At 42.9% G+C, this 25,496-nt stretch overlaps 1 protein-coding gene across 2 annotated transcripts; it reads right to left on the bottom strand.

Moving 5' to 3' along the window:
• Positions 1–1,742: 1,742 nt before the first annotated feature.
• LOC102202980 (voltage-gated potassium channel subunit beta-3) lies at positions 1,743–24,021 on the bottom strand. 2 transcript variants are annotated; one of them, XM_005735449.1, is made up of 14 exons: positions 23,307–24,021; positions 9,321–9,364; positions 9,189–9,226; positions 8,838–8,917; positions 8,531–8,575; positions 8,058–8,102; positions 7,906–7,949; positions 6,105–6,191; positions 5,866–5,951; positions 5,630–5,750; positions 5,445–5,539; positions 5,213–5,333; positions 4,687–4,775; positions 1,743–4,587 (listed from the first exon to the last, which is right to left on the bottom strand). In XM_005735449.1, exons 1-14 carry the CDS (start codon positions 23,600–23,602, stop codon positions 4,498–4,500), a joined length of 1,281 nt encoding a protein of 426 aa, XP_005735506.1. In that variant the 5' UTR covers positions 23,603–24,021; the 3' UTR covers positions 1,743–4,497. The 2 variants fall into 2 exon arrangements, with proteins under 2 accessions (XP_005735506.1, XP_005735507.1); XM_005735450.1 differs by lacking the exon at positions 23,307–24,021 and adding an exon at positions 18,524–18,695.
• Positions 24,022–25,496: the final 1,475 nt, after the last annotated feature.

Here is a 25,496-nt window from a genome sequence, read left to right as displayed (position 1 = left end):
TGGTAGCAGGTGGGGTCAGATTAAAGGAGTCGAGATTTAACTGGCTTGGCACAGTGGAGACAGCATACATTAGGAGAATGAGGGTTGTATGTGTCCTTGAAGCAAACGATCTGCGTGGACTCTTTTTGAAATGTGCGAAGGAGGTTATTCTATTGGAATAAGTGCATGTGAAACGCTGTCCTGTCCTTGTCTTGGCGAGCCCACTGCAATAACTACAAAGTGTTCGAATTATCAGCAAAGATCCAAATCAACATTATTTTAGCTTGTCTTCCTGTTTCTGACTTCCATATGGTGTCTGTGTAAAACAAATCTTTAAAAACGGTCCCTAAATTAATAAGAACAAAAATGATTTTATGTCTTAGATACTGCAGGGCACTGTATCAAATGTTTCTACTTCAAACAGCGTATAGTTCTTCTTTCTGAATATTTTAAGCAGCAGATTGTTGCACATTTTCATGCTGTGCTAAGTAGCAGGAAGCCATCCTTATTGTAACAAAGAGATATCGCCCAGTGGTCTGTAACACAGCAATAACCTTCATGAGGATTTGGCTGCAGAGGCGAGCCTTACGAGAAACACTGAGCTGGGCTCATTCTCAGCACTCTGATGGAGGCTGAAGGATTTCAGGCTCTTTATTGACACAAATGCAGTAAATGTAGTCGGTGCACGAGTGCTCACCTCGTGCTGACATGGGTTGCTTTGCTCCACTGCATTATTACATTTGTATTAGGATTTTAGTCAACACAGCAGCAGCTACAGGTTACCTGGGATTTCATCACCGGGTCTGACCTCTAATATAATCGGCTCACTGTAGGACCAAAACAACAGCATCTGGGTAAGGTATGAAATGTGCTTTATTAGATGTGGGGGCTTGTTGATCTCCAATGTGCTTCTGAGCATCTTTCTCTCTGTTTTTTCTTCTTTCTTTATAACCTTATCCCCAACTTGTTTCACCGCACAGAGGATGAATCACGTGGCAAGACCTGTTTCCTTCTTCTGTGTTGGCGGTGAGGACGTCAATATTTTTCAGCACATGTGTTTCATCTGTCGCTTCGAGGGCACCTGGGAATCCAGTAAGAGAAAGCCTACCGGTGCTGGCGTCACAGATGTTTTCTGCTCGCTGTAAACATGTGTGGCGTCCCAGCGGGCACGGCACAGAGCGCCGGACACACGGCTGAGTTATTGTTCTCGTACCATCCATCTGAAAGAGTCAGGGGTGAAGAGCTGGCACACATTTAACAAGATGTAAGCAGGGAAATAAATGCAAGGCTTCTTAACTCGCACCTTTCTTGAATTTGTGAGCTTTTTAGTGTTTTAAATGCACCCGCGATTTAGTGCTAACCAAACCCCCAAATGTAATTGTACAATAACACTACAAGGTGCAAATTTGACTCCTTTGGATGTGCAGCTGAATATTTGTGTGGCTCATACTGTAAGCCAGCGCTTGCAAAGTGATTAATCAGATGTGGACCTTTGTTACAAATATAGTCTGTTATTGCACGCAACAAAGCTGCCTGTCACAAACGTCACCATCGTCAACGTACAAGGAAAGGAAAAGTTTGATCAACTCATTGCGTTTCTTCACAAGAAGCGCTAAGGAAAAGAAGGAGCTGATTAGTGTAAATCCACATAAGCACAAACAGTCTTAATGCCAGATTTCACAGAGGGACGTTTTTCCCCCTCTGAGAAAGAACAGTCTGAAGATCTACATGAGTAATCAAAGTTTTTTACGCTTTAGTGAGGAGATTTCGAATTTCTCTGAAACAACACATCTCCCTGAGCCTTTTCACACACAAAAAATCACTATTTCCACGGTCAGCACCCGTCGCCACGCTCGGTCAACTCGTGCTGTTTTGGTGCAACACAAAGAGGCTCTGTTATATCAGCTGCAACACAATGCAGGCTAACCTCAAATGGAAGGAACAAACGAGCTTTGCAGGTACTCAGTGTTATCTGCTGGCTTCTGTTGACTTTAGTTAAGAACATTCCTCTGCCAGTCAGTGCTTAACCACAAATAAAATAAAAATCTGTAGCTGAAAGCTGCTTTATTTTCTATCTGCATAAAAATGTCGAACAAAATAAAACAAAAAATCTGAAGCAATTACAGGTTTAAGTGTCTTAGTCATCTAAGTATGTCCATCAACATTGTGTTGATCATCAAAGTGTACATAAGGAAGCTAAAACCCATCAAGGGAGCACATGATATGCGAGAATGAAGGTTGTGACTAATCCTAGTGCTCGCGGCCCATATGCCGCCTCATATGCAACTCGTAAAATTGCATCGCACATGTACACAAATAAAAGGTGGTCCAAAAATGAACGTGGAAGAGTAGCTAGCAGTTGGGGGTTTAGCGTCACACCTGTGATTAGACTACTCCGGGTTTTGGAAGTACAAAAATCTCATCTGACTTTGTATTAACAGCTGAAAGAAGGGGGTGCAAGAAGCTTGAGTTGGCTAATCCCAATGTAAATGTTTGCACGTTTGCAGGTTCAAAAACCACTGGACTTCATGGAACAGGGTATGTGCTTTGTCCCTTAAGTAGGTTTGAGCAACAGACATGATACATTCAGAATCAGTTGTCTCTTCTCTTATTATTATTATTTTTTGTTTGTGTTTTGGTTTCTCTTTGTTGCAAGACAGTAAAATATAAGTTAGGCAGGCAAAGTTACATTTTCAGGGTTTGATTGAAGGACCTATGTACACAGGAAGCTACGCTCAGTCGAACTGTACATCATGACAGACTCACGGAGAGCCACGTTTCAGCGGCTCCTTTAAGAAAACCTTCATGAACCACAGACTTGAACTTTCTCTTGTTACGTCACCGTCAAAACACATGAGCCTATTTACAATATATTGCAACCTCGTGTCTGCTGAAACAACTCCGGTGTATCAAAAACTCCACCTCGGAGATTAGTTTTCATGGCAAATCACACAAAAAAGGAGAAAAACAAAACAAAAGACACCCCCCTTTCACATTACAAAGTGTTGAAGTCATTACAAAACTAAAGGGAAAAAGACAAAGTGCACAGTATAAAATCTGTCGTGCGTGTGTTTGAGAATGGGAACGAATTTGGAGCGATGCAGAGAGAGAAATGAGCAGAGAAGCTGTGTTTTCAGGCTTCCACACACAAAAAGAAAAGTTAACATTAATCGAAATCTTACCCTAAGTGGTCTGTGGTAAGACTCGTATCACATTTGATAAACTCAGACTTATTGTTTTTATTTCCCATCTTTTTGAAAACGTAACGTTCACCACAATATGTCCCAATCTTTGTGTCAGACACCCAGCAACCTTTCCGCTCAGTCCAGCCGTCTCAGACCTGCGACTCGAGATCAGCAACTCGGCACCGCTGAAAGTGATGTCAGCATCTTTTGACATAGTTTAGGACGATGCAAAGATTATATGCAACATGGACACACAAGCCGTGTCTGCAGACTGCTGAGAGCCTTTAAGGCGAGCGTGCCCAGCAGGACGGTTATGTCGGATAAAACTATCTGACCGCTTAGAGTTTAAAAAATAAATAAATAAATGGCTTACAAGGGCACTGCAAATCTACATAAGCCGTAAAAAAAAAGAAGAAGCCATGCCACATTTACACCCTGTTAGGGCTATTCTGTCTTAAAGGGACATGCGCACAGAGGAGGCAAACGGACCGCTGAGAAAGTAGCAGGGTTGGGAAAAGTCCCTTTGCAAAATGTCACTGGCTTTTGATTTCTGATTGCGAATTTGACAACGTAACAGCACACATAAGTTATTATTATTATTTCAACATTTCTGCCAGACTCAGTTCTAACTCTGTGACCTTCATGTTTGAAATTCATTTGCCAATTTTTCCTTTTAAATCATGTGATTTAAAAAAAAAAAAAGTAATACCAGAGTGGCTTATATGCTGTGTTTTTTGTTTTTTTTATTACTTCACAAGTAATTCATTGTTCCCAACCCTATAAAGCGGTGAGTGTGGCAGAGCAGTCACATGCACACTACGGGAAATGTTCGGTTAGACACATAAGGACTAACCTTTAGCTCTCTGGCTGCTGGGTACTAAACATCACACAGAATAACAGGCAGCTGTGAGGGGAGGAGACTCACACGTCTAATGAAAGCACCGTTCACGCAGTAAAGTTGCATGTTAGGGCAGAGGTGGCCTTTTTTTTTTCTTTCTTTCCTCATTTTAGGATTGACATTTGATTGACCAGCTTTAGCCTTCCTCTATGTTGAAATAATTAGTCTCTGAACAATCAACAGTGAGCAATATATGATCGATTATGTTTTTTTTCTTCCACAATTGAGAGAGTTGTCTTTTTCTTTTTTCCTTTTTTCTTCTTCTACATGATATAATGTACTGCGCAGAATGGATATGCGCACATACTGGAAGCATAAATGTTGCCGAGGACATGCAAGTTGTTGAGTATACAGCAGAGCAAAAAGCGATGTTTCCCCAATTTCAAAGTCTTCTTCATCTTCTCGGAACATCGTCCGTCGCTGAGATTTGAATCTTCAAGCGCGTGACTCTTTCTTCGAGTGTGGCTTGTTTCCCAGCAGGGCGTCCATCTCAGTAACGGTTTGAGGGGTCATTTGAGATAAAATCTGAAAGAAGGGGAGGATGTGTCATCTGCTGTTTTTTTGGGTGGTTCTTTTTATTGCGCACAAAACATAAAAGCATATTTGAATACAGCACATATTTACCCGGAGGGCACCCAGATTCTCAAGAAGCTGGTCTGTATTAGAAACACCCAGAAGTACTGAGCTGACTCCCTCACTGCGCAGACACCAGGCTGTAAAAAGAGCAAACCAGGAAAACTTTATTGCTGGAGGAATTTCTGTTTGTAACCGAAGTAAAGTAGCTGATTTTTTAGACTTCTTTTTAAAAATAAAATGTTAACAGATTTAACCAGTGGTTGGTTTCCATTTGAAAGCCTTAATGCAGACCATACATATACAAAGCACTTAATTAACAAGATCACAGATTATGTAATGTTATTTTCATGCAGGAGACATAGATTTTCAACACTTCTCCCAGAACCGTTACAGCACTTCCTACCTGCGTGTGTACAGTAAGATTAAACATAATGAATCAGTCATTTAAGGAGTGAAAATCATGCAAATACGAATCAATTCAGTCTTAATCTGCAGTCACATGATGCGAAAACAAGCAAAGCTGCATCTCTGTATGTCTGCACTAAAAAATGAAGGCCGTTTGCTCGGATCATACCGATGGCTAACTGTGCAGCAGTGCAGCCCAGTCTGTCTGCCAGTAGATGGAGCTCCTTGATTTTAGCCAGCTGCCTCCGACCCTCCTCACTGTTCACTCGCTCCTTCAGCCACTGGTACCCCTTCATCAGGACCAACATGGAGAAAAGCACTGATTCACACTGTATGCCGATAAAATCAAGAACTATAGTGAGGCTGATGTGGAGCCAGAAGAAGTGGAAGATCAAACTGACCTTCATTGCTGCTCTGGAGCACTCCGGTACACCATCACTGTACTTGCCTGTGATTAAACCACAAGCGAGCGGAGACCAGGTCATCGCTCCAACACCTGACAGAGCGAGGAAAGTGTGAATGAAACTAATGAAACTTAATTAAAAAGAAGAGATAAATGTTGCTGTGGGGTTTTTGGATGCCTGACCGATCTTGTGGTAGAGTTCAGGAAGCTGCACTTCCACTTTGTCCCTCTGGAAATAGTGATACTCTGCCTGCTCGCACACAGGTGGTATCAGGTTGAACTGGCGTGCCACTGAGTATGCCTCCTGGTGCCGCAGAAATGGAAACACAATGCAATGGTAAGTGATCAGCGTTATCTGGAAAAAAGCTGACACTCGTGAATTTGTGAAGAGTAAGACTTTAAGAGTGAGAGCTCAGCACCATGATTTCCATTGCGCTCCAGCGCGAGGTTCCCCAGTACATAGCCATACCCTGGTTTATTACAAACGTCATGGCCCGTACAATCTCTGCAAATCACAGCACACGACATCTCACTTAAATTACATTCATTTGACAACTCTAACGCATCTGATTAAAGCTTATTTCCACAAATAAAACATACTACCATACAAAAACCCTCCATATTTGTGCTACAACAGTAATAAGCGGTTCAAACTGACCTTCCATCGGACTGTTGACATCATTTCTATTGGCAAAAACGATGTCCACATAATCTAGCTGGAGTCTTGATAGGGATCCTCGTAAACCTGTGAGAAACACGAGTCAATTATTGGACTAAGGGTCATAACTTTAAGGCACAGTGATGTTTTGAGCCACTGCTACACAACAGAGAGTCTAATTACAGTGTCAATAGCTTTGCAGTTATTTGGCAATAAACCAAAGTATCAGGCTGCATTATATTGATCTGGTAATCATGCTCAATGAAACGTAAGGGAAGGACCAAAGTTATTACATTTTTTCCTGATTGAGACATGAGTGTGTGTTTGGAATTTCATGGAGTTTCATCCAGTAGATCTATAAATACGAACTTCATGCTGGTGCCTAATCTTAGGCCAGATCACTAAAGTGATTTATTTTTTACATTTTAAGTTTACATGGCATCAAAACAGCATTCAGCTCCTCCCAAGATATTAATGATTATCCTCAGTACAGTGTGCTGGTGGAGGGTAAAATGAGTGATTCTGTTTTATGTTCGATTTTCTGCTTCTCAAATGTTCTGGGCAAGCGTCTAACCTTGGGTAAGTCAGCAGTTGGACTTTTTTTTCCTGAGCAAAGTGAAAAATAGTGCATAGAGTCGAAATCTGAGCGTTGACCCTGCACGCGGTGCAAGCCTTAAGAGCTGCACGTAGTTCACTCATTATGCAACGGCCCCAAATCAAAAGCTTCATGACAATGACATAAAAAAGTCATTCAAGTCCAAGGTAAATGGTCATCCTGCGGCCGTGCTGCTTACAAAAGGAACAAAGACCACCATCATATCCTTTAGCTTTTTTAGGATTATTTTTGGAACCGATGAAATGGCTGGAAAACAGCAATCAAGACATGTACCTTCACCTGACCTCTGTATTTTCTTTGACCCAACAAATCTGATGACAGGCCTCTGAAACATCCTACCCATCAACATCTGTACTATAGCTTCAAAGTGAATGCACCTCATATCCCAATAGTGTCCACTGACATCACAGTTAAAAATGAAGTTGTGCTTACTGTGACGTGTAACACGGAGCTGACTGAGTGAGTCAAACAATGCTCACACTAAAAGGTAAAGGGGGCTCCGAATGAATGATAGCAACCACATCATTAGTGGTTGAAGTAACACACAGGAAAACATGCCATACAAAATAAAGATGCAGTGCAACCTAATAAAGCAAGGCTTTCATTTATAGTCTTTAATGTATAATAAGCCTAAAGCTAACGCAGAAGCAGTTTGTGGCACTTCTGCCTTTTTTTTATATATGTAAATCACCACTTCATTTTATATCAAAGTTCTGCCAGCTGTTTGCTAAGTTTCACCTCAGCTAATTTGAGTCATTGAGTGAGAGATCCCCACAGTATCTATGGTGATGTTGTGGTCCAGCTCCAAATGACCCATTTTCTATTTTAAATTGTCAGTTTAAAGTCAAGCTGCAGAAATATATTTATCCAATGTCTTCTCCTCTCACTGCCAACCAGTCGTGGCAGATGGCTGTCCCTCCCTGAGTCTGTTTCTGCTGAAAGTTTCTTCCTGTTAAATGGTAGTTTTTCCTTCCCACTGTCGCCAAAGCACTTGCTCTGTTCGTCTTCTCCGTATTATTGTAGGGTATTTAACTTACAAAATGAAATGCCCCAAGGCAACTGATGTGTGATCTGTTGAATTTTCTATAAATATAACTGAACTGAAATTTATTTAAATTGCTTTCAACTGGACCAGAATAACCCCTTATTTGGTTTACACTTTGCAAATACATGAGTAGACTGTACCTTCAATAATGTGCTTTCTGGAGAGTCCTCTCTCTGTCTCTGCCCTGTGAAGTTGTGAAAATACAAATCATTGATCCTCAGTTAAAATGATGAATGGAAAGAGGCTGGGTTGAAGAAATGTGAAGAGTCTAGTGTTTTAGTCTTATACTTACTGGCCTCCCCAGTAGATTTTTGTTGTAATGACAAAACTTGAACGTCTGGCAAGGACAGGAGTCGTGAGTATTTTGATTGCAGCATAACATTTAAGTTAAGGGAATCAGCTCATCCTAAATCTAATAGTACGGACAGTCTTTCTCTCTTTCTGGTGTTAAAATTAAAACATTTTATTACCAATATGTGTCTCTTAGGCAGCTGGGTGAGTCAGCCACCATCTCTGATCAGGGAATTTAACATTTTTATCCTTTTTAGTCTCTCTGAGGATAAAGCTCTACATTTTTTCCCCAAGTATGGCTTTCCCTTGAGAGAATTTAATGGTGTGCCGCTATCAAAAGTAATAAAAACATGTAGTAATGCATTTCATCTCAGGAAGGGATTATTAGGGATTATTTAAAGTAAATCTGTGATCTGGTCGAGTTAAAAAGGTTTGCATGCCTGTGAGTCAGTTAGGAAGAATGAGTAATCTCACCTCCAACCTTTCTTCTTGATGATGTTCCCTAGAGTAATTTCCGCCCTGTGGAGAAACACATCATTGGTTGTGACGGGCTGAGGCTAATAAACTTTATTTGTATGTAACGTTTAACGAGAGAGTTGATAAAGACACGCAGACCAAAGAAAACCAGATTAATGTAGAGAAGAAGAATGGAAAACGGCAGACAATAAAGACGACGTCACATAAAAACAGGTTTAAATTTTTGTATTTGCTGTGAGAGAAATCAGACGATTTAAAAAAAAAAAGTTTAATTGAGGCTCAGGAGAGGAAAGTGAAGTCTGACCTTCCAGAGGCGTACACCTCCGCTGTGTCAAACAGGTTCACTCCGTTCTCATAAGCTACGGTCATCAGGTTCTCCGCCATCTGAGAGAACACAAAAACTGAGACTGAGAGAAGCAGACGGCGGATAAATTCCAATTACCCAGAGGTCGTTCATGAAGGGCACTACTCAGGGAGGATAATACAGACAATATCTCGCCAAGCTACAGCAGTCTTAAGGCCTGTCACACATATTCCTGCGATCGTGAACACTGAGATTTGTTTACAGTGCGCCGAACGGTGTTACACAAAAACCAAACGAGTGAAGGTGTGCGGGAATCGATTTCTCATACAAACACAGAGAGAGAATGCTCACTTCATCAGAGATCTGCGATCCAAATGTCACCCAGGTGCCTGAACAAGGAGAGAGAGGGAGAGACAGACAGACGGATTTTATTTAAGAGTTTGAAGCTGAGCTGAATATTTCCCTGCCTTCATCCCAACTTACCCAACCCGAGACAGGAAACACGTAGGCCCGATTTTCCCAGGTTCCTATAGAAAGGGAAAAAAAATCAGGAGGTTAGATGAGAAATGCCTGTAAAGCGCACACACACAAAATGTGTGGGCAGTTGGAATATATCTGGACATACAATCTTCAAACACAGTAAGTAAGATGTATGCATGTGAGTGATAAGCAATCCTCAGTAGGGAGACACTGTGGTTAAGCAGTGATGAGACTAAGAATTGCAGCCTTTCGAGCTACTTGTATCTCTAAGTGGAGTTTAAAAAAGATGGCAGCTGCAATGTTACACTGTATTTAACACACATTTTGTCTTATTTGTTTCTACCCAAGCCTCCGAGCCATCTGAAGTAGTTTCGGTTTATTAATAATCACATCCACTCACAACTACATTACAGCGTTATAAACTATTTATTCACGTCTATGAGTGAGCTGGCTCGCTGCTTTACTGGACACATCAGGATTTGAAAGCTAAACGTCGTCTTAATATGGCGATGTTGTTGATGAGATCCTGATTATTCTGTAGCAGCATGTAACACAAACCTGGTGTCACATGTAAAATATAAGTACGACACAAAATTAAAAACCGGACACAGATGTAATTTTTTTCTAGTCTCCGACACTTCACTCCTCCACTGCAGCTGCTGAGTGAAAGTCTTTCTCGCCTCTGGTAAAATGACTTCCTCTGTCTAATTATTTCTGAACAATTGACCTTTCATCCCTCGTATGTTAGCAGTTCAGTGTATTACAGTGGGCCAGTGAAACACCTGGAGGGGACGGAGCTCAGCGCAGTTAGAGAGTCCCGGCAAAAGCTTCTTTGGTCTGCACCATAAATGGCTCAAAAATGCTCTGTGAGCTAAAGAGGAGTCCATTAACTGACATGCCACATCTGATTATTCAGACAGCTGAATTTTGAAGGGCAGGCGGGGGAGAAGCAGAGAGCTGCATTTCTGACCACAGGAGCATGTACAGCTGAAAATGATGTGGGCTTCATGCTTTGCTCTCCTGTGTGCTCTCCCCCATTCTAATTAGCCGGGGAGCCAGCTGGAGAGCCGGCAGAACTGCAGTGCACCTCGCTGCTCGCCGTCTTTTCATCTCCAGCGCCTCTCCCCTCTCGGCTTGTCTGCCTGCGTCCACCGCGAAACAGCCAAATGCACAAAGACAGACTGTCAGAGCATTTAGACTCAGTCGAACAAGTCCCGCTTTTATTTTCCTGGTCTATTTTCTATTCCCAACCTTATGCTATTTTTAGATTCCTGCATATGTAAGCATTTGTTTCATGCTCTTCATGTGTGTGTGTGTGTGTGTGTGTGTGTAGTGGGGGCATCAGTCTTTATGTGAGCACTCCATGTGGGTGTGAAATACATATTGTTTGTGTCATTACGTTAAACTGTTAAAAAAGCACACAGGTGGAAGGTCAGGAAAGCTATTTAAAGGGAAATGTGTCTGCGGGGTTTGGATGTAGCTGATTCCTTGTATGGTAAGCTGGCTTTTCTTTGTGGTTCGTCAACCAATGACAGCTCTGTCTGTTCTCTCACGCTGACAGCCACTTTGAACACTGGGAGTAAATTTAAATGAGGCACATGGGGAAAACATATTTCAGAGACTGGGTTATTTCAAATGAGCTACCTGAATATTTTACCATTTGTTTTGTTCGTTTTTGTTGGCTTTTCTTTTTTTGTAGTATCCATCAAATCAGTCCTTTTTTGTCTCAACTTTATTTGGATGAGAATAAAGGGGATTTTATTTATTTTTTGTCAAGCAACATTTGACAAGGTGGGGCCAATAACAGCATCCGGAAAAAATATTCCCTACAGTTTTAATCAGCTTCTAAAGCAAAGCTTGAAACTGATTCAAAATTGCTTTTGAGGTAGCTTCTGTATCTGCACACCGGGAGCAAATAAACGATATGGTTTATACCCAACTTTATTTTTGTTTATTACCTTCTTTTTTATTATTATTTTTAGGGAACTTGAGAAAAACTCATTATAATTATGCATGATAGCTTTGAGCTGTGAATTAAGGACAATAAAAATCTGTTCCCCAGCTTAGTCACACACCTTCTGTCCATACTTTCCTTTTCACATTGGACCAGGACGGCAAACAGAAGGCTTACGTGTGAGGAAAAAACACATACCACCAAAACATGAGTCAGCATTCGGTGGAGTGTGTCAAGCATCCAGTGGCATACGGCTGTTACGCAAATGTTTTCTTCTCCTTCTTCTGTTAAATGCTCTTCTATCCGATATGCTTGTTAAAGATGAGTGCATGAAGCTGACAGCCTCGTGTTTGGTGAACGCTGCTTGTGAACGCATCATGACAGGGAGCAAATTTGAAACCGGTGTGCATTACTGGGCGAATTCCACAATTGCCGAGCCACATAAAAATCTCATTTTTATGTCTGTGTGTGCGTGTGTGCTTCTGAGCAATAGAGGTTGTCACTGTTTCCATGTGTGACAACTGGCAGCCCCCTCCCTTGCGCTCAACTCCGCCGCTCTCTGCAATGCTGCAGTCTGCTAAATTACTATCAGTGAGTCTGGAGAAACACATGCTCTGTCTTTCCTCGCACTATCTCCCTATTGACAGTCTTTTCCCACTATCTCCCGCACGCAGTACACCCAGACGCTCGGCCTATATTTCATCTGAGGCGGATGTGAGGGACGCTGTGCAATAAACGGAAAACATCTATGCTGTGCATGTGTCATTATGGGGAGGGGTTCGATGCTTTCACGTGAATATTCACGCTTGATGGGAATTGCATTGGAACGCAGGCACAGTTCCACATGCAGACATGCATGAATGCACTCTTGAGCAGGGCACACAGATGCTTCTCTATAGCCTTTATAAGTAGGTCTTCCAGTGTTTTCTTCTCTATTTTTTCCATTGCCATAAATCATGATCTCCAAACGAGATGATTGTAGCAACTTGGCTGCCTCGTCCATACATTATTAACGCTGGAGAGAGAGAGACAGTGGAGACACACAGGTGCTCCGTCACGGTTTAGTCAGCATTTTAACCTGTGCTGACATTCACAGTTAGTTTTCACCCGAGACAGGAGGAAGACACTATATACAGATGGTTAGGTGCTAATGGTGGACTTTTTTTTTCTCCCCCTTCCCTCTGCAGTTGTCATAAAATGCCACACACATGCTGAGCAGGCTCTTCTCCAGAGGGAAGACCTAGATATTAATAACACTCACGTCAGTTTTATGTGTATGCTTAGACACACATTTTCTGAGCACAGAGTGTGGGAAGATGGTGGACTGTCTGTTCTCTTTCAGTAATGCTGCACACACTTTTTTTGTGGCTTTAAAGGGTCACTTCACCCAAATTACAGAGAACAGATTTTTCTCACCTGTGCCTGCTTCTACCTAAATACAATCAATGGAGTGGGCAGAAGTTATGGCACTAAAAAAAACGCCACCACAAACTTTTACTTTGCTTGTCATTCTCAATAATCCAGAGACATGCCAACATAGCTACATTTTTGGGTTTATATGACAAATGAAACCAAATTAGCCGCATGGCCTGGCACTAATCAAAACCCCAGCATCTAAGAGTGTACTAATTATTGATGTAGCTATTTTTAAAAGCATTAGCCTAAACAATGGACCCTTCATGTAAATGTGATTTTTTTTAATTCAGCTATATTAAAACAGTTAGGAAATCAGGTCTGTCCTAATTATAAAATACACATGCTGTGCAGGGAGCGAATGGAGAAAAAGGGGGCACAAAGACACACACACGCACAATCTCAGCTGCTCTCCTCCAATTCTGCGTATCAGCTGCTGACACTTTATTAGTGGTCCTGACTCTCCCGTTAACTAAAAATGCATGTAATGAAGTGGTGCAGGAAAGAGCTCACACAAGCTGAATTTGACACAATGCGCTGTCATTACTGTTTATTCCAAGTTTGGGAACACACGTGACCTGCGACAAAACAAAACCCCAAAAAATGTTCACTCGCCCCAACATGTAATCAAATGTTAATGAAATTCGCTCGCTGAGAAGGTCGCTGCACTCTGCCTCTGTTTCATGTCCGCTGGCAGACGGATAAAGACGAGTATTTGAGGGATGTGGCGCTTTCCGGATCTCATGCCCCCGTGAGTGACAGCGCAGTGAATTCAAAGTGATTGAATGCAATCGCGAGCATGTTTTTGAGTATCGCGCCGTCCTCCGGTTTTCTTTGGTGTTCCTGTTTCCCTGTGATTTAAAACAGCTCAACTACTTTGCCTTAATGAATTTTGCAGTGTATTACACGGCAGGCAAATGAATGCTACCAAGATTTATTTAAATAAATGAATATATTAAAACACTGAAAAGAGTTTCAAATAAAAGTAAGATTTTAAAAGAAGAAAGAGGAATTGATATCATCTAATTAAATGCCTTTTGAGTCTTTTCCAGAGCATGCGGACACTTGTTCATTAGGCTGCCCTCTGCTCTTACATAATAACAACATGCGGCCATGATGGCTCTGCCAGAAGACAATACCGGTCTTTGACTTTGATGAGACAGCCTTACTCCGAGGACGTGATGTGGATTTTCTGGCCGCGATTACGATGCCTCCCAGTTAAGAGTAAGCCGCCAAATGCAGTCAATTATTGACAACTCTGAGCTTCATCAAACAACACTGACACGCAGGTCACTTTGCATTTTGAGAGGATTAAGTTGCCCGCTGCATACACTTAATCAAGTCCCAACAAGCAGCTGCACACATAATAGCCTAGATATTGCTCAGATGCATGATATATGCAGTAATTATAACATTAAGCACCGTACAGCGTGCTGTAGTAGTGGGTGGCAGATGAAAATAAGCAGCCACAGTTTAGCAGACAGTAAACAGATCATGGTTTGGATTATATTTTGGTTGAAATCAAGCAAGTGAACACCCGGCGTTACTTTGCCTAAAACTTCCCAGACCTCAAAGTGAGTCACTAATCTGCCTAGTCAACTGGAACCCCTCCTGAAAATAAATAAATAAATAAATAAATAAATAAATAAATAAATAAATAAATAAATGTCCCAGAGCGACAGAGGGGAGAGCTGAAGGTCAAGGTTTTTGCAGTCCGCAGTCGTGTTCTCCTCCCTGCCACACAGGCCATTTATTTCCCGTGGTTAATCATGACAACAGCGTGAGGTCAAAATCACTACATTATCGCTTCACCTGCCGGTTACGATGAATATTTTAGTCGCTGCTGGGGATTTGTTACACTTCGCTTTGCCATCGGTGGCACGCGTGTGAACGGCGCGTGGAGTGAAATTAACAAAGCGAGCCGGTGACGCCGCTGTGCCGTCAGAGCGCATAAACGCGGGCGAGATAAGAATCTGAATGCTAAGAAGAGGCACGCGGCGAGAGTAATAACACTCAGGGTAGGTCACCGTCTCGCAGCACTAAATGAGCATGAGATGCGTGTTAAAAGTCGACAGGGCCGCTCGACGCCAAAGCTTCAGCTGCTGCGACTACGCTACTGAGATTTCCACCTTCCGCTCCTCCAGACAACGACACCTCTCTGCATGGCTGAATGTCAGAACACTTCAAATCCTCATGAAAATACATGAAGGCTTTGTTCTCCAGTTTAACATGCAACCTTACCCAGTATCAGGCATTATTATGAACGCTACATCTTCTTTTTCTTGTTTTTCTCTTTATGGTACAGCTGAGGCTTTTGTTTGTCGTCTGCTTTAACTGGAGCAGCATGTCCTAAATGTTTAAAAATGTAGAAACAGCTTGGAAATACATTAGTTTGGCAAAATAATCTGAAATCAGGGAACTTTTGTAGAGCTTAAGATTTTGATCTGTAGCACGAGTACAGCCACATCACTAACAGAGAGCGGTTGCTTTGCACCAAAGCAGATGATAGAGGTCAACTGGTGCACCTAAGGTGACAGAACTTAAAGCTCATTGATTAACAAGGTCTCTATTACTTGATTAATCCTTGCAAAAGCCAAAGTGCAAAAACACCACAGCAATTCCCATCAGGTCACAGACTCTTCATGGAACCAGCAACAGCTCCTCGTCTCCAGTCTTTGGTCTAAGCTGCTGGCTGTGATGTCAAACATCACGTGCGAGTGTCATCAATAGTTTGTTCTCACTCTTCACAATCACATGTCTTTAAGTTTAACTTGAGTTCTTTTAGATACAGTAGAACGGCATTCTTGGGTAATCGCTCCTAAACTCCTTCATGTCTTTCCAGCTGTCCTGAACTTATTTTGATTTTCTCACATCTTGGCTCTTTAACAATAATACTTTGTTTCACAGTTTACTGCATGTCAGTGCTGAATGTTTTATCTGAGTAGGGCTTCCCTATTCACATTCTCCATCTCTCAAGCATGCATTAAGATTTATAGGCATCCGCCACAGACACAGCGTGCCCCGCGGCCATCTGTGAGGAACAGCGGTGGATAGATCTATGGTCTTCTCCAGTATTAATGTAAATCAAATTCCCTTTTCTTTTTTTTAAACTCATACCAAAAAAATGTTTTAAGAAATTCATGATGCTCAGATATACCATATTTTATTCTAACTCATGTAAATTTTAATATGCACAGACACCTTTGTGAATGATGCTTTTAGATAAATTCTCTTTTCAAATATTTAGGTGCAAACATGACAAAAATGTGATTCCAGAGGAAAGTCGAATCATTTTTGGCGTTGTCTGTGAAATGTGCATTATCTTGTCATATCTTTTAATTCAGTTTTCTCAAACTTGAGTGTATTGTGCCAAATGGAACCTTAAAATGGGCCATCTGGACAGTTTGGTGTTGAAAACAGAAGGTTTAGTTACTTTAAAAATGACAGAACTGACCGCTACAGTCACCTCTCCATCAGCTCGAATGCATACCCTGTGGCCACACTGAACACCCAGCATATTGCACACGCACACAGACCCAAACACACACACAAACCAGAATGCTGCAGTGCACTGTGAGGGAGTAAAAAAGGGCAGCATTTGAAAAGAAAACAGTGAGAAGCTTAAACAAGATCAAAGAAAGAAGATAGAGAGAGTCGCAAAGAAAGACTCTGAGCATCTGTGACCTGCCTGTGAGTGATCAATACTTGGGTTAATGAGACAGAAGGGCCACAAAGATGTGGTCAACGCAAGCAGCAGCATCCAGAACTGGAAATAGAAACCAGCGCTGGAGTGCCAAAAAATGCAGTTCCTCAAATGGCCACTTGAGGCTGCCTACAAGAGTGATTCAATCTCCCACTGCGTTTAAACAGCATTATAGGGCATGTTTACAGCCTGGCACATTGGTCTCCTTAACTCATTTTCACCATCTAAATATATAATATAATATAAGTTCATTTATACTCAACGTTATCACCATTGAGCAGAAGCTGGGAAATGTTTCGTCACCCATCGTGACCTCTTCTGTGTGTTTGTGCCCCCCTGGAACATTTTTAATGCAATCATCTGACAAGTCACAGGACTCACTGTGTGGTTAATGACACCAACAAGAGATCTGTGCTCAGGTGTTTTTTGCAGAGTAATATTCTTTTATTCTATTTCTATGTTACTTAGCAATAATTAGCAGATATCTGTTTCTGCGCGATGCAGTTACACAGTCTCTGGACACACCTTTGTATTCCAGCCATTCATCCAAACATGGTCAAATCCGGGACTCCACAAACCGGTGGATGACACCACAGTGGCCATGGCCCACTTTTCTATATATCTATATAGTTCACGGGTGGTTTAGAGTGAAGGCAGAAGCCTGCTTCCTTCCTGACCTCTGTGTAATTGTAATAACGGTGTGAAATGAGGAATGTGCGGCCACCACGACGCCGCCACAACCAGACTGTTGTGGTGCAGGTGGTGGAGCTTTGAGCATACTCAGTTAAGGAAAGGACTGATAAGCGACAGCAGTGCTGGCTGATTAGAAAATAAGACAAAAACTAAAGGCAATGCCTGGGGTGTTGCCAATGGCAACTGGAAGTGGCCATATGCTGTATAGACTTATTGTGCTGCTGCACTCCCTATTAGTGACACTTTTCTAGAGACGGCAGAACAACCGGAAAAATCCAGCCCAATCATAAAGTCCTGTATGTGTGTGATTCTAAAGGGGAAAAAAATAGGAGTGGAAATATCCTAGTTTTGTCCTGTGCCTTATTCCCTTTTTAAGCATCTTATTAAGTGGAAACTAAATTGACTGAAGAGAATGGCAGCAATTCAATCAACCTGATTACCAAGAAACCAGGTCGTTAAAACTCTCCTCCTAGTTCTCGAATTTTACAGCCCAAAGATGGAAACACAGTGTGAGCCTGTGGAAGTCTGCAGCCTAATGTTAAAGTGCATGCTTTGTGCCCCCCCCCCCTTTTTTTTAAATGTATGTTTATGTATAAATACGAGCCTCCTTCATGCATGAGCTGTGCATGAACAGCTGTCCTTGTTTAGCTTCAAGCTCTAATCCATCAAAGGTAAACCACAAGTTTGCCAACAAACTAAAAGAGGAAAAACATACATTGCATTCTTGTCTTGTTGTTTATCTGGTTGGATTTCCTTCCTACTTTATGACTCAGACCTGGTGTGTGTGCAGCAGAGATTTTCTGTGCATACGATGGTCTCCTGCAAGGCTATTTTATGAAAGTACATGTGTTTAAAACCTCTAAGAAAAGCCAGGCGTCCTAGTGTGGTTTCAGGAGAAGCCGTTATTGGAGGAAAGCTTTTTTTGTATTATTAATCTGCTGAAATGAGAAAGAGGCTAACGCAAAGTCTGTGGCTAATGCTCCCATATGCATACTGTCTGAAATATTGTGATAGCATTAGGGCTATATAGTATGACTTATGTAAGCTTTTTTTTTTTTTTATATCCATAAGCGCTTTTAGGAATAAATGTCATATTTTTGTAATGTCAGAGAAGTCATTGCTCTCACTGAGGTGTTTCTCATCTGGCTAATGGATATGTAGGCAGTCTGCACAGTCTGCTCACTGGTGATATGTTTGGTGACAAGCTAACCTCGAATTCACCTCACATCTCAGCAAAGAGACTGGCAGAACTAGGAATAATGAAGGCCCGGCAAGGCAGGTAGAGCCTCATTGTGAAGAAGAGGCCCAACACCTTGTTTCTGGTGGAGGACTTTCACCTCTGGTGGAGGTCAAAAGGCCACAGTGATCAGAGCGAAATAAAAGCCATCTCTCCAACCAATAAAGCTCCGGCTCCTCGTCTCCCCCAGTCAGGCTCATACTCACCTGTACTTCATATTGGTGTGGCGCCCAATAGCCTCCTTCATGTGGGCGTGACCCTGAGGAGTCTGACGAGACCCGGAACCCTCCCTGGTCTTGACAGAACCTTGAGACATGTAGTTGCCATTGCTCCCTTGTCCACTGTTTCCACCTCCGCTTCCTCCTCCACCACCACCACCACCTCCACTTCCTCCTCCACCTCCTCCTCCACCGCCACCACCTCCCCCTACTCCGCCACTGCTCCCTCCAGGAGGTGGAGCGGTGCGAAGGCCACAAAGCCGGTCCTCGCTGCGACTTTTGAGGTTGTGCTCAGTGCATGCAAAAGACACCTGCATCCTGGCAGCTGATGTCTGTGTCTCTTATTCTGAGAGTCTGAGTATAGGGTTGGGTTTGTTTTTTGTCTTTTAAACAAGGAGTCACACAAACAGCAATGTCTACAAACTGTTGGTGCTGCTCGACACCGTTTCCCGTCGTGCTGTTGTGGCAGCGCCGTGATGCTCATACAAAAGGGCTCAGACAGGGCAGGTCAAAGATTTTGGCTCAGAGTTGGAGGGAGCAGGCGAGAGTCCAGCCTCTAAACATGACACACACAGAGTTACCGTCTGCTCAGTCTCCTGTCTGGTGATGCAAACCTGGCAAAAAGGCTCTCGGAGTTTTCACACTCACACGATGCATCAGGGCTGCCCTCCAAAAATCATCAGGGAGCTTGTGTGCTCGCAGCAGTCCTCAGATGAATTTGGGGATGTGGCAGTTCTTGGGAAGCCCCCCCACCCTCCCACCCCAATAAAATCTCAGTGCAATAGATGCCCTCCCTGGAGAGTGGCTTCGTCCGACATAACATGCACGGGCTCTGTATGGCTTATGTAGGGTGATAAAGCACTTGCCAGCTTGCTGTTTTCTCTTCAGCTGAGGTTTGTTGAGACTGTCTTGAGCTGAGGAGCTCCGGAACGTGCCGCAGCAATGACACAACCACAGCTACAGGCATCCTCACACCTCGCGTCGAAATCACTCATATTTCTCCCCCACCTTTTATTTTACTGTCGCAAGGTGGGTGAGCAAAAGGGAAAAAAAAAAAAAAAAAAAAAAAAAAAAAAGATCGGGCTCAATAGCTCGAATTTACATCGCCGAGGAGAAAAGTCAGATCGGGGGTAAAGACACTCAAACCCCACCAATGCATCATCACCAAGCGGCTTCACGCAGCATCCAATTGATGCAACAGCGATGGAGAAAGAAGAAGAAGGGGGGAAAAAAACCCAACAAAATCAGCAAGCACGGAGCCGGTTCATCTTTAGCTTCAGTGTGAGAAGTTGTTCACATACCGGCAGCAGCGGTAACTGTGCACGTCTCCCGTTGTTCGCCAGGATCTCAGGGTGCGCGGATTTGGGGAAAAAATGCCGGCATACTGGCCCCAAAATCAGCTGCAGCAGACATTTCAAACGCTCGGTGCCGCCTCTCGGCTCTCCAGCATCATTTGGAGACCGCCCCCCCCCCTCCTTTTTTTTCCACAGGCTTCAAAACGTTCACGACACACAAGCAGTGTGGGGGTTTGGATAGATACTCCCTCTCCCTCCCTTTCTTTCGGGTGTGATCCACATTTTTTCATCACACCGATGCGCACACATTTCATCACAAAGGCACACATTAGGCTATACTTACTCAACCCCCTCCCCAAACCATCTTTTTTCCCTCCATAAGGTCCAGAATTCTGTCGTCCCACCACTCCCATTATTCCTATTCTTCCTATGCAAAACATTGCCCTCCCCAATGATAGCTTGATTTGCCATCAATGACCCAATCACCAGAATTACACTCATTACTACCTCTGAGCAAACAGAGGATAGATGGTTTCTAAGTTACAATACATCACATCACGGGCATAGCACGGCAGGGCATATCAGATCATCCTGCAGCCCATCATAATGAAATGAAATGGATGTGTCATTTTGGTGGCCAAGCAATGATAATAGCCCCTTCCAGGCTTTGTTTACCATCTAAAGTGTGATGCCATATCCTTAGAGAGGACTGTCAATCCAAAAGGCTTTACTCTGTGGTTAGTGCTCGCCCCGCTAAGTCTGCTTCACACAGCAGGACGATGTGCAAAATACCCCACATTTGTCACCATTGTCAATTTAGTTTCACATCTAGTGTTTTGAAGCAGATCTGCAGTCCCAGAGCAGATTGCAGGGCATCCACTGCCAGCAGAATGTGACTTTGAGTTGGCAATCAGCTCTTTCTAAAGAACCATTCAGCACAAGTTTGGACGGGGAAGTTTCCAGCTGTACAGGCAGAGAGAAAATACGAATGCTGCCCGTGGTGGCGCTTCAAAAGAGGAGAAGATTTAATTACTTCCACTTCACTGTTAAGGCGCTTATTTTCCAGGAAGCACATTATTTTTGTATAGCCAAACTTTTGCATAATCATGTCGACTTCTTTATCTTCATCTCCCTGTAGGCTTAACCTTCCCCTTCACTCCAAATAATGGCCACTGGCATCGCCGTATTACACAGTAATGACACTGACTCAGTCTGTTCTCCACTTCAGAAGCTTACAGCGTTAAAACCTCGGGACACAACCAGCACTTGTGAGCCTCATGTTGAAGTATTTGGGTGGACGAAGACCAAAAATGAGCACATGTGTGGTGCATCCTTATTTTCCTAGTAATGATAAGGTTATAGAATCAAATTATCAGAAAATAAGGGGATACAGTAGATGGCTTTTTTTCTTCTCAAGCTGGATTATACAAGAGCTTCTATAATTTGAACGTCCTTGAAAAGGTAGGTTATTCATGCAACTCAGACTCAGCGTATAAACTCATCACAAAGTGTGACTTTCTGAGCTATAATCCCCTAAAATCTGCCAAACCGCACTTTGATAAGTGCTTGCAAGCATATTCCTTTAATGCTACAGAATGAAATGACCTGGACTTGCCTGTCACCCTTTTGGCTCCATTTTCACTTAAAAACAGAACAATTCGACGTAACCTGGTAAATAGAGAAATATATAAATGTGTAAATGTCTTTTTTAAAGCAGGATGAAGCAAGAAAACTCGTCTCCCATGGTGGTGTTCATGTTGGTTTTGACACGCTTGAACTAAAATAGCACTAAAGAACGCTAAGAAGTCTTTGCAGGTGTGCCTCAACATGAAATTCGCATGACGTTCTGAGAAAGCTGATGGCGTTGACCCTGTGACTTTGAAGGCATCTTGTTTCTCCTCGCGGTTTTTATTCAAAAGTAATTCAGCTCCTCGAAAAGAGGACAGAATTCCTTTGATATAATCCATGAAGATTCACACATGTTCGAATCTGTCTGACCTATTAGCTTCGTTTCATTCGGCCCTCGTTGTCTGTTTTTCAGAATCTAAATAGCTCACATTTCTGCAGCTCAAATGTTTGCAGCTAAGCCGGGAAAACGAGAAAGAACGTCAAGGTAGATGCTGGCTTCTGTTTTGATTACAGGTAATCATTTTCTGTCAGGAGGGAGTCCAGATCTCATGCAAATGAAGGCGCACAGAGGCTGTGGAAACAACTTCCACTGCAGGCTCTGTGGGGCAGTTCAGTTCAAGTGATGGAAGCGGTTCTGCCAGAGGTGGTCGAATCAACTGAATCATACTCTGGTACGCCGTTAGTTTGTTTCAGCTATCAAAATGTACGCTGCCAGTACAAATGTGCTATAAAGTAAGTCCTAGATCTGAGCATAAAAATGATGTGAAATCGCAACTGATACCCCTTGGCCTGCACTATTGTCCCTCTTTCTGCTTTTGAGTCATTGGTCACAGACTTGTCTTCACACCATGATGACGCTGCCACCTAGAGGCAACTGTGCTGGAGACTAGATGTCTGTGTTTGCATGTTTTGGATGTGTTATAGCAAATAAAATGACAAATGTAATGGAATCTGTACTCAGTATTTTAGTATGATGGTGTTTAAGCAGTTATAATGAAATATGCAGCAGCCTGGCCTGTATCTTCCTCTTCTCTGCAAGCACCCCACCCCTCCTTTTTTCAGGTCTCATTCAATTTACAAAAATCTATTTTTCCCTAGGTTTTTGGTAAACTGACTGAAGAGTAGCCAACACCACCGTTCATTCGCCTCCACACTTTAAACAGAGAGATGCACGCGGTACAACAACCAACCGCCCGTCCCCCGCTGTCAAATCATGCATCATTAACCCCAAACTTCTGCACCACTGATGCCTGACCCCGTCAGGCTGTTTTTTGGGAAGGCTGGAATTAGACAATGGCTCACGTACAACTCACATTAGCGTTCCTGAACAACCGGATGCTTCTGCAGCCACGTACACTCATCAGTCCTCTGCATTGAAATCTCATCAAACGCCTGATGTTTCTTTTTAGGTCACCAGTGAGAAAAAACAACAAAAAAAAATAATATTTTTTTTCCCCCGTCTCTCGTGAATGATGTCTCCACTCACTGCCTTTCAATTGCAGTCCTCTCCAAACACTCAATTACATCAACGCATTAGTAATATGTTAGAAAAATATTAACCATGTATTAAAATGGATCATCCACGGATGGCTGAGTGCTCGGGATGGTCTCTTATTATCTCTGTAAAATCCAGACATTCAGTGTGAGTCCTGCACTCGCTAAAAAAGCAGCCGAAACCCAGACCTGAGTTAAATCTGCAGCCTCGTGTAGGCTGTACATTCCAGTTCTTTATTATTAATAATTGCTTTTATTTTTTATTTTTTTAGTGGCCTAATTAAATGTACTAAGTCATAACTACAAACTCTAACTGCCTCATGGTTTCATGCTGTAAAGTCTTCTCCTCATACCTGTACGGCATTGCAGAGCGCTCAGCCTCGCACTCAGCCAGGGAGAGGCCACATTCTCTCAGGTACAGCTCCAGCCGGCGTCGCTCCACCAGTCTGTGGGCTGCCTCCAGGATCTGAGAGGCCAAGGCCTCTGACTCAGTCTTCTGTTCCGAGCTCTTGCTGCTCCGGGTCCCAGCCTTGGCCACAATACTCCCCGAGGAGGTCGACGCCTTGGGCTTCTTACTGATGCCATAGAGGTCCTCCACGGAGTATTTCCCCCCCTTACCTCCTCCGCTGCCACCACGGCTGGCAAACATTGTTGCCTAGATTCCAGCACCCCGACTGATGAAATGGCTCTTCGATTCTGCTTTGCTTACTTTTTCTTTCTTTTTTTTTGTTTGCCTGCTACATCTACTTTAAACAAAAGCTGCTTCTAAGTTTGAAACAAAATAACAAGGCAGTGCTATTTTGATGGAGTTTCATGTAGATTTGAAGCATCCGGCCCGAGGATGTGTCAGACATCAAACTGCTGGAAAGGAGAACTTAAAGCACCTGCGAAATATTAAAAAAAAAAGTCTTGATTTCTCCTTTGTGGAGCCTAATTCCAAAATAAAACAAAGCCAGTCCGACATGTCAGCAGCAACACCCAGTCACAAACAATGACTCCTGCTGATGTGAGGTGCGTCTTTGAGTAAAAATGGATAGGAAAAGCAATCAGTATCTTTCTCTCTTTATCTCTCAAAGGAAGGACAGTGGGGGGATTTGTGTCGAAGCACCACCAGCTTACATTTGCTCAGATTAAGAGCGCGCCCGGATGAAGTGTCTGTTCTTCTGTGACTATAATCAGCGGCGGCTGTGAGAGTTCAGCTCGCTGACCTTTTTCTTCAGATATAAATTAATAATGACTTTTTTTTTGTTTTTCATACCTGCATGGCTATAATTGATCAGTTGATCTGCAGCGGCGCTGTCATCATAACCAGCACCCTTGCTGCCTTCGAGCCCTCGGTCCCTCAAACAAAGCGAGGGTGGCATCCTCTCAAAGCCTGGCACCGGCTTCAGGCCACTGCTGAGCGTGATATTGTCGGGGTCTGGGTTAATGCGCGAGCCAAACCTCCTGCGACAGTTTTTCACACAAACCATAAAGCAGAGCACAATGTGTGAAACCCTTTTTCACTGGAGGGGAAAGAAAAATCAGCGGCTACTGGTGCCCTGTTCATAAAAAATTAAACATAAAAAAGGGCAGGTCATCTTTTGTGCACTAAAATGAAATTGAACTGCTGAAAAGAGAAATACAGACAGACAGAAAGCGTGCGGTTTTAAAGAATGATGATGCAGATAGAGAGGATTAGTTCTCTCCATCAGCTTTTCGACAGTTTGCGCAAAGAAATCCACCTTCTAATCTCCTCCGTGCATGGCTGTTAAGTCCCAGCTTAAAAGCCAATATCGGAAACAAAAATGAAATTCGCATCAAATGTGAAAATAATTAAGCGACTCCCTCACGCTGTGAAATATCTGCAGGCCGTTAGTTAGATTTGATATCTATATCTTTTCCTTTTATTTTAAATTTGATAGGAAAACAATCAGATCAGCTGTGATTCATGTTTCCAAGTTGGTGAAAATGTTTGCTTGGATCTGCTCTTATTCAGCAGTGGGTTAAATGTGGATTATTAAAGCCACAAAAAAGTGCATCAGTATCTCAGACGTCTAGCTCAATGATTAACTTCCAGCCCATTCATGCATCTGCTTAACCATCTCTGCCCCTTCATCTTCCAGCTGCCGTGGCGGTCAGGCACTGTTCCTAAAGTGCAGTCCTCCCTGCGTTTGCTGTAGTGGCTTTCAGAGCCAGAGATCATCCGGGATTAAGCTGCTACAATCACTCATTCAATTGACCACAGTCACACAGGCAGTTGGCAGAGGTCAGTGTCAATCATAGCACTCTGTATTTCCTCAAAGTAGTGGATTTATAATTATGCGTGATGTCACGAGGGCCAGATGATAGAAATTTACCTTTTGATTTCAAAGAGAGAGAGAACCTGCTGTCTGCATTGTATAACTATCACATATCTGGGTTAGAACAGCGAAGATTGTTTTTAGTTATCTGTTGCGTAACCGCGCAAAGATAGATTTCGTCAGTCTAACAATATAGTAACCCAGGAATGTAGAGCGCGATGGAGTCAAGCTATTTGTTGCCACCTTGTACATGCTGTACAG

The sequence above is a fragment of the Pundamilia nyererei genome, unplaced genomic scaffold (genome assembly GCF_000239375.1).
Source record: "Pundamilia nyererei isolate P.nyererei 1_Seehausen unplaced genomic scaffold, PunNye1.0 scaffold00064, whole genome shotgun sequence".
NCBI lineage: Eukaryota > Metazoa > Chordata > Actinopteri > Cichliformes > Cichlidae > Pundamilia > Pundamilia nyererei.
The sequence above is the reverse complement of the archived record's forward strand: the minus strand, read 5'-3'. Positions and strand labels throughout refer to the sequence as shown.

Coding starts and splice junctions, on each gene's coding strand:
- LOC102202980 (XM_005735449.1), bottom strand. CDS start 23,602: ATGTTTGCCAGCCGTGGTGGCAGCGGAGGAGGTAAGGGGGGGAAATAC. Junction 8,918..9,188: donor GATCGCAGATCTCTGATGAA/GTGAGCATTCTC, acceptor GTGTTCTCTCAG/ATGGCGGAGAACCTGATGAC. Junction 7,950..8,057: donor AAAATCTACTGGGGAGGCCA/GTAAGTATAAGA, acceptor ACAACTTCACAG/GGCAGAGACAGAGAGAGGAC.